This window comes from Fulmarus glacialis, unplaced genomic scaffold (genome assembly GCF_000690835.1).
Source record: "Fulmarus glacialis isolate BGI_N327 unplaced genomic scaffold, ASM69083v1 scaffold37509, whole genome shotgun sequence".
NCBI lineage: Eukaryota > Metazoa > Chordata > Aves > Procellariiformes > Procellariidae > Fulmarus > Fulmarus glacialis.
This window is the reverse complement of record NW_009235882.1, coordinates 14,771-23,999: the sequence shown is the minus strand read 5'-3', so window position 1 is coordinate 23,999 and position 9,229 is coordinate 14,771. Positions and strand designations below refer to the sequence as shown.

The following is a 9,229-nucleotide window of genomic DNA, read 5'->3' as shown; positions in this document are numbered from 1 at the left end:
TCTGAAGTTTCTGAGTGGGAATGACAGACACGGGGAAAGAAGGGCTGCGGTTTGCTCTTTTCCCCACAGAACAGAAAGAAGTTTGCTGACTTTAAAAAACAAACAGAAAAACCCCAAAGAAACGTTTCTGGAAGCTGTGGAAAAGGCAGATGAGAACAGGGGGACCCAAGACACCCGGACCAGCTTACGGGCTGGCCGAGCATGTTCTTCAAGTGGAGGCCAACACCGATGAAGGGGTTCAGACATAATGGGAGAGAAAAACTGGCAAAGATGTGGGACTTGTAGGTGAGCAGGGTAGTGACACTGTTATCTTTAAACCATGAGGGAGTAAAAGATGAGGAGGTCAGCAGCATCACCTGTCCATACAGTAAAGGCCATTAAATAATCCACCAGAAAGTTCATTCACCTGTATCAAATAAAGTGGGAACTCTTCTCTCCATCCCGTACACTTCTTACTGTGGAAAACACAGAGCAGCTGCATGCCTGGGTCACTGCTAGTTATCGGTATCTCTCTTGGGATAAGAAGCCAATGGGGTTAAGGTGAGAGCAGAGTTTTCAACGCAGAAAGTAAACCGTCATGCAAAACTGCATGTAAGAAGAGCAGGACCAACCCGCGCAGGCTGATCCCGCAGGTCCTGCCAACACGGCACACAGGGAACGATGTCAGGGGGACAGAGGGGCTCTCGGCCAACGCTTGTGTGCTGAGCCCTGCTTCCCAATGTGGCCTTTTTCTCCTTCAATAAGCTCAGCCACTCTTGACTAGAAATGAGGCTTCCTGCCTCAATTTTGTTATTTTGTGAGTTGGAACAGTAAAGAAAGGCAGAAAGATGCTTCCTCCCCCTCCTAACGCAGCTACAGAAGGCAAAGCCACGCGGTTCCTCCTAAGAAGGGAGATGACCTTTCAAGAGTTTCTGATGAGGAGCAACTGTCCTGATATCTTATGCTGATCTCCGAAATACTGGCACACAGAACACAACATCCTTGGGAAAGCACCTGTGTGTACAAGGAGATGATAAAGCCCTGGCAATTCTGCTAACCCCACAGTGCTAATGGTGCACTAGAAGTGAGAACAAACGATCTGTTTAAATGTGGTTTAAGGATAAGGAATCCTTAAAGATTTGTCCATTCTGCTGTAGAAACTGTGCTAGCAACACAGGCAAGAGCTTCCTGGACTCAAGGATGCAAGGAAAAAGAAAAAAAGTGTTAACTACGGAGCAACCCAGGGCTTTATGAACAGATTTAATGCAATTCTCAGCCATGTCTGTTCAGAAGGCACAATCATGCTTGATCTCTGTTTGCAGTAATTACTCTTGCTTCCAGCACAGTTTCAATCATAGCATGGACGGTATGGAACTGGCAAGTTTTCTTAATTAAACCTCTGCCACTGTTTACAGCAGTCCACAAACAGGCCAAAGTCCTGCTGGAGTCAACAGGCATTTTGGGCAGACTATGGATCATATTTTCCGGTGGAAGATCTCGACCCAAAACTAGATGTAGCCAGTCAGCACAGTGAAGATGTGACTGCCCGCCTTACCTCCTCGTCTGAACGGGTGTCACTTCCAAAGCATACCTGGTCAGATGCCAGCAGGGACCATCCTCCCATCCTGCCCCACGGAAAGCGTCCGCAGGAATTTTGCCTGCATTAAGGACTGCGGAGCATTTGTTTTTAGAAAGAGAGGAAGACGCAAAAGAGATCATTAATAGCAGTACTACACACAAAACGGTGCAAGGACCAGAATATTCAGTCAGCAATGAAACGTCCTAATCAACCTCCCAGGCAAGCGGGCAAGTACCCGCAGAGTCAAACAATATCCCTCCTCTCGTGACTCCGGGGAGTTTGCCATTGACCTCAGCGAGATCTGACCTAACCACCAGAAAGGATGGACAAGAGGGTCACCTAGGATGAGGGGTTGTTCTTTGGTGCATGTCTCACTGTAGTCTGTAAGACACGAGTTATACATACTGATCTCCTGGCATATACCGTTATCCTACACAAGACTAGATCTTTATTTCCCCCAAAGAAAAAAAGATGTCAAAACTGCTTGCACTTTGGAAGATATCACATGCACATTTATCCCTTTTCTAATCCACTGACTCCCACACTAAAACGTGGTCAGTTCAGGAACAAACTAACAAAGAAAAGTAACCCATGCAGCAAATCTACTTAATTTCTTTTGGTCTTCTTATCCCAGGTTCCGCTCTATCAGGCCAGATAAACATATTGCAAGTTGTCAGCACAAAGTATCTGCCTCTGCAAAACAAAAACAAACCCAAGAAACCTGGGGGCTTGGGACTGGCACAAAGAATCCTGAAAGGGGGAGTGCCATGCACAGGGATCTGCAAAATCAATTATTGCATCAGCAAAACCAAGCCAAAACAAAAAACAAAACCCCCAAAAAACCATCCACACAAAACATTGTCAACCATTAAAATAATAAAAAACATTATTTTTTTGACATAGCTATAAAAATCAAGTAGTTTATAAAACTGCAACAAATGAAGTCCGGTTGTGTATTCTTTTTCCTTTTATTAGACAGGACAGAGAATTTCCTTAAAATGCCATAACAAGTCACAGTGATTTTAGATGGTTTTTTGAAATGTAATATATTGACGGGAAATACCTTTAACATGGTTTAACTCTTTTTTTTTTTTGTCACTGTATATGTACCCTGGTCCACCAAACCATCTATCTTAAAGTTTCTTTTTCAGAGAGGACACTCTGTCTTCTTCCTCCAAAAATGAATTTTGTCTAATAATCCTGCAAAATAATCAACCTTACAAAAGGCCTTCTTCAAATGTTATATTTATATATATATGTATATACATATATATACACACACATACACACATATATATAAATATAGACTTCTATGATTTTTTTTCCCATTCTACGCAATGTCTCAATAAAGAGATCAGCAATTTTTATTCTACAAAGAAGCAACACATAAAAGGGGAAAATTAAAGTCTTAAGAACATCATATCCATATTTCACTGATTACACATAAAAGGAAAAAAAATCACCATGAACAACTGTCTTTGAAGTTTTCTCAGATTAGCAAAATTCAAGTGCAGAGAGGCCCCGTCTCTCGCTGCCAGCGGTTACTGGGCGGCTGAGGACAGCCCAGCCCGGCGCCCCGCCACTCGGCGTTTTCTGCACTTCCCTCCCGCGGAGTCGGACGTGGTTGGAATGTATGGAGTTTAGGAAAGGTTCCCAACAAAGACCTCGCCGTCGGACAATCCCCTCTAGGCCAGCTTCAGTGTGCTCACTGGGAATGATGGCATGGTTACCATAGTCACCGGATTTAGGACCGTTTGCCCAACTAACTGCGGGTGATGAACAACTTGGGTTCCTACAGCAGGCTTGGCCATCACCGCTTGCTGGCCAAGGTTTGTGGTTCCATTCACTTGCTGGTGCGAGATCGTGTGAGCGATATGGCTCACCACGGGCTGGCTGACGGCCACGGGCTGAGGGTAGATGGGCAGCTGCTGGCCGAGGTGGGCCATGTGGTTGATGGTGGCTGGGTGCACAGTGATGTGGCCGATAGGCTGAGCAGCAGTGGTAAGTTGCACAGGGCTGGACGTGGAAGGTGCAATGTGAGCAATGTGCTTGGTCTGTGGACCCTGAATCACGTGGTTGACAGTCTGAATGACCGAAGCGTGGGTAGTGGCGGTGTGGGCAATAACAGTCGATTGCACTGTCGAAGCCGCCACGATGTGAGTCTGTGCAGGGACGATCGCCTGCGGCTGGACCAGTGCTTGTGTCTGGATGGGAGGCTGTGCGTGGGCTGGGGTCTGTTTCTGCTGGATGGACAGGTGCTGAGGCAGAACCGCCGGGTGGTGGGAAGCAGCGTTTGGAGGGACGGCTTTCAGGAGCTCTGGGTGCTGGCGCTGGGTTAGTTTTGGTAATGAGTTCACTGGCCTGTCATCTTCCATGTCTTCATCCATGTTGTCTTCACCCTCTGGAAAAAACGAAAGGAAGAAACTCCCATAAAAAAGAAAGCAGAGCACCAACTGGACTAACCAGCCTCCCTAAAAGGCAGCACAGGCAGAAGAGACGACAGCAGGAGGAGTCACTGAACTATGGGCAGGCAGCATTGCACGGCACGGCACGGCACGGCAGGCTCCACCAAGCCCCAGTGGGGCAGCACACCCCTCTCCTCCCTGCCTGTGGGCCAAGGACCCGGAGCCAGGCAGGCGTGACCAGCTCGAAGCCCCAGCTAGAGAGGGGTGCTCACAGGCTGAGAGATCTCGCTCGGCAGGCACGGGAAGCAACGTGAGCAGAGGCAGACGGAGGGCACCTGGGCTGAACTCCGTCTGGGCTGCGGAGGGCTCCTTCTGGGAAGAAGAACAAGGTTTCCTTTCCTGTCCAGTTGTTCCACCGATCAGTAACACCCCTTCTGCTCCCAGAGCAGGCAGGAAACAGCCATGGAGAAACATGGCAGCAAGTTCCTCGTCTGGTTCTGGAAAATGGACTCTCGTCCAGTCCACGAACTAATGAAGCAATGCAGGAACATGCTGACCCTGCAGAGATCAGGAAGACGAGCAGGGCACCTTGCACTGCCTGCTCTAAAGCCAGCCATGCAGTAGAGATTAAAAATCTCGGAAGATACAGAAGCAGCAGGAAAACCAGGGAAGACACTTCCCTTTTGCAAGCTCTGTGGTTAGTAGCAGCTTGAAGCGATCATTTTCAGCAGAGGCCGGCTGGAGAGGTGAACGGCTGACACTCTGTTGACAAAGCACACCTACTCTCAACTTCCATCAGCCTACACTCGGAGTCTGCAAGTATGTTCAAAGGTGATGAGCCCGATGCAAACCTGAATGAACTAGAAAGCTCAGGTTTTCCCTTCCTGGAACCCGCTGTATCGTCTGCCTGGAGTGCCAAGAGCAAATGTTGTCGTGATTTGAAGAAACTGCTGCAAATGGTTACGGACTGCTACAGCCTCCCCATCTCTGGATAGCAAAGCACTGTACATCCATGGACTGCCTATTCTTCCTGCTGCAGATCACTGGTATGGAGAAAAGCATGCACTCTCCTATCTCACAACAACTTCTTACTGGGAATAGCACGCCAGATATTTGTTAGTATTGTTTCATCTTCGCTGTGAATCCTTTTCACACAACGTGAAGGCTCATTAAGTTGTTCAAATGCTCTGGTGATCCTTCCTGTACCAATTCCTTCTTCTCTGCATGGCTGAACACCCTCCCACATCCACGCACAAATACATCAGGATGCTCATACACCACTCAGTTCTAATGAGCAGGGATGCATATTTGTGCAAGAGGAAAACTAAGTTTTGAAAGCAGAGAGCTCCATGTGAGGTATCAGCAGATCGAATGTGCAAACCTGCACTTTGTATCTACCTAATGTTGATGGACAATTTTCAGTCTACTTTACACAAGCAGCCGTGTATTATTAGGCCAACATCAATGATTACAACACACTTGAAAACCTTTTACTTTATTCTGAATGCAAAGAAACCTTGATGGTGCTAAATGAAGATCCCCATCACCACTACATAACTGTGCCAGTGACACACAGTGATGGTCACAAGAAGAGAGTAATTACGGGTACCTGATGCTGTCGAGGTAGATGCCTGGTCATCCTCTGGCTGAACTGTCTGTCGAATAATTCTGTCAATCTCCAAGATGTCCATCCACTGGCTCAACTCGTTCTTCAATTCTGCCAGTCGCTGCTGGGTAGCAATCTTCTCTCTTGCCAGCCGCTCCATCTCATGTTCATATTCTTTTTCCTTTCTCTTTAAAGTCTAAAGACAGAAAGAAGAAGAGGAAATAAAAGGAGAACAAAGACAAATATCATCTATACTAACCTGGTCACTCCCACGCCCATAGCTGGTTTTCTTTTATTACCAGTTATGCTGGTGTAAAATGTGTTCAAATAGTTATGCCTTTCAAATTCAGGCAGAAAGGGAAAGGACGAGAGCTGGCCACGAAAACCTAGAGGGTTACTTTGGCTAACCGCTTTCTGCCTTATGAAGGAAAACTGACAGGCCTCCAAAAAGTAAATGCTTAACCACGTCAGGTGTGAGTTCCTTCAACTCCAGGGGTAAATTTAAAGCCTAGAACTCCTCAGAAAAAGTTGTAAGGGTTTCTCTCTGAAAAAAAGTATTTCTGCCACTCTAAAGATAGAAAATGAAATCTTCTTCCTGCATTCTTCCTCTTTGTCTCTAACCTCCCCAACAAAACTAAAAAATTAAGAACCAAGAGCGCTGAACTATGACTATGACTCGTATCTGTAGCATGGAAGCCAGACCCTTCCCAGCACAGCACTTCCACCCTGCTGATTTCCTAAGCTAAACACAGGATGCTGACGGTACGTGTGTGCAAATGCTGGCAAGAAAGAACCTCTGTAAGGACACCAAAAAACGACTCGTGGATGCAGAGTGCTCGTGGACCATGAAGCAGACTGTCCGACATCCCAGACAGGGATTTGTTGGAGGTGCAGCAACATACACCTGGGCTCTCTGTTCACTCCTCTCTTCTGTTTCAGTCCAAGGGAGCTCCTTATTGCACTTCAACATCAGTTTAGAGTGACAGGGGTCAGTGCTCAGCTCCCAACATCAGCCTCACTTCACCTGCCTTATGAAATACTTGAGGAGGATTAGGGCTTATCACAGGCTGGTGGGGAGGTGCAAAGGGAGGGAAATGGGTGCAGTTCCCTCTGATTGCCAGGCGAGAGGACATGAGATCACCGTCAGTTCGCCACTCGGCGAGTGGGGCTATGGAGTTTTTACCACATGTATCTATTCCCAAGCACCCCTAAGGAAAGGGAGACCAGTGCTCCTGCACACCAACGGACTGCTGGCCCATGGCTTGAGAAAAGTGGAAAAAACCCCACATCCTTGCACGAAGACAGAAACCTTGTGCAGAAAACTCTGCTCTTATGCGGGAAGATAAAACCACAGACATATTGAAGTACTTCAAAGACAAGGTGCATAGGAAGAGATAGTATCTTTTGCTAAATGAACTGACAGGAGCTGGGGAAAAAAGACAAGCTTCGGGCACACAATCCCAAGTATGTCTACGCAAAATCATGGTGCATTTCTGTAACCAGCACATAAATCATGGAGAGAGAGGGTATTTTTACATGGTCAGAAGAAAAGAAAAACCACAAGTACTAATTAGCTTCTGAGCAACACACACCACACCAAGAGCTCCTGCCCTAGAAGAGACGGCTAAGAGCCGACAACACCCTGCATCACGGGGGAAATCCTGAAGTCAAATGCGAAGAAACAATATACGTTCTCCTCTTCTGCTAATGTCCACTCAGCATGGGAAATCTGATACTTTCATCGGCAGGGAAGGGAAGAGATGCTGCGTCAGTCAGCACAGTACACAAAAATGCTAAACATTACCCAGTACTATTAATGGGGAATATAAACCGCATGGATCTGATGGGGATAAATTATTGAGCAGTGCAGCAGAAGAACAACAGCTGATCTTCACAAAAGGTACTGGTTTATGAGATTTTTAAGCCAGTAGTGTAGCACTGGATAGTAACAGGACAGAGAACCTGTCCTCTAGCCCAGTCAGCACTGATTATAAGCATAAAAGAGACAAAGTAAGTGAAATCTGCAAAACCACGTATAGCCTGTCCATTCTCTAAAGTTAAGTTTCGCCATTGGGAATCTAAATCACATACACACTTCTGAAAATACCAGCTATATAGAGCCTGCATGGATGCTTTTTCACTCACTGCTGGCAAGCACCGAATTTAAAAGCAAAGCTTACACTTAGCAGAGCGGCAGAGGATCAGACTCATGATCTTCTGAATATGTGCTCTTTATTTCCCTCTCAAGTTCTCCAGGACAACTGCAATCAGAACCTGACCTCATGCGTTTCAATGGTTCTGCTGGTCTTTTATCTCAAAAATTAGCTGGGAATAACTTTAAAGCCTGTTCAGCCAGGCTTTTAATTCAACCTAAGCCAACAAAATGACTAGGGTAGCTCCTGCATTCTTCTTATAGAAAATTAAATTTAAAAAAAAAAAAAAAAAAAAAGGGTACCTTTGTCCTGATAATAACAAAAAAAGGAAGTATTTTTAAAATGGCCAAACAATGCATATTAGCAGGGCACAATCATTGCAGATGTGGTAATGGAGATAACTCCTCTCAACGAGGCTTATGCTTTGCCTCCTGGCACAGCTGGCTTTAGATCAGCTAAAAGCCTCTCGAAATGGACAGTTTTCAGGCAAAGGGGGCAGTGCTGTCCCTCTCGCTGCTTTTTAAACCATAAGCAGGCAGTGGATATGTCAGTTCCTCAATACCAAAGTTTTATACTGGGAAACCCCAGCAGACCTGTAGCCTACAGCAGTGAGAGGAGTTACTGGGACAGAGGGTGTCTGCAGCAGGGAAGGTCTCTGGGTGCAGGAGAGGCAGGTAAGCAGGGACGGGGACTCCCAGAGTCCTGGCTCTGCACCAGCACTCACTCCTAGCCCCGAGATGGCGTTTAGATCCATACATGGCTGAAGCCAAAATCCATATGCTACTTTTAAAGTCTCTTACCCTACTGAGTGTGGCCGAAGCACTTTGCCTGACCCAGAAAACACAGTCATGCTGCATGTGTGCTTTGATTTCCTTGTGGGATGTAGGTCAACACAGAGGGCAAAGCTAAGGCAATGAGGAAGGTGCACGCTTCTGTGCTCAGGTTTAAATATGCAAGAAGAGAACTCATCTGAATGTCTTCCTCTTCAGTCTCTAATCAGGAAAGAAGCAAGTAGGAGAAAGCCTGAGACTAAAATCACTGCATTCAGACAGAAGCCCGCAGCTCTGCAGCATTTCTCTCCAAGCACATTCTCCATGCAGCTACTCATAGGGCACGATAATGAAAGGACAGAATACAGTAACACAGCTTTCCGGGAAGTGTAAGAAAGAAATCCACGCAGCCTTGGCACCCATACTGTGCACAGCACAAGCATATTCAAGCAGATTTGGCTTCCTTCCCTGCTGCAAGAGAAGACTCCTAGCACCAGGGGAAAGCACGACTAACCAGCCGGTAATTAGTTACGAACTTTTAATTACTGAAAAGGCAGGCAAACCCTTAGCAAGCCCCAGGACGAGTCTCCCAGCGAGTGGGGCCAGGGAGCTCGCTCTGTCGCTCTCCGGGTGCTCCACTCCTCCAGTCCAGGCTTGGGGACGTGGCACTGCTCCAAGCCCGGCCCCGCGGGCTCTGCCTCCCTCTGCGCTGCCAGCAGCCCCAGCCCTCCCCGTGC

At 46.9% G+C, this 9,229-nt stretch overlaps 1 protein-coding gene across 1 annotated transcript; it reads right to left on the bottom strand.

The window, feature by feature from the left end:
* Positions 1-3,243: 3,243 nt before the first annotated feature.
* MNT (MAX network transcriptional repressor) lies at positions 3,244-5,759 on the bottom strand (the record flags this gene model as incomplete). The annotated part of the gene is made up of 2 exons (XM_009586184.1): positions 3,244-3,959; positions 5,573-5,759. Coding segments are annotated over 2 exons (903 nt in total), but the record flags the coding sequence as incomplete, so codon positions are not given.
* Positions 5,760-9,229: the final 3,470 nt, after the last annotated feature.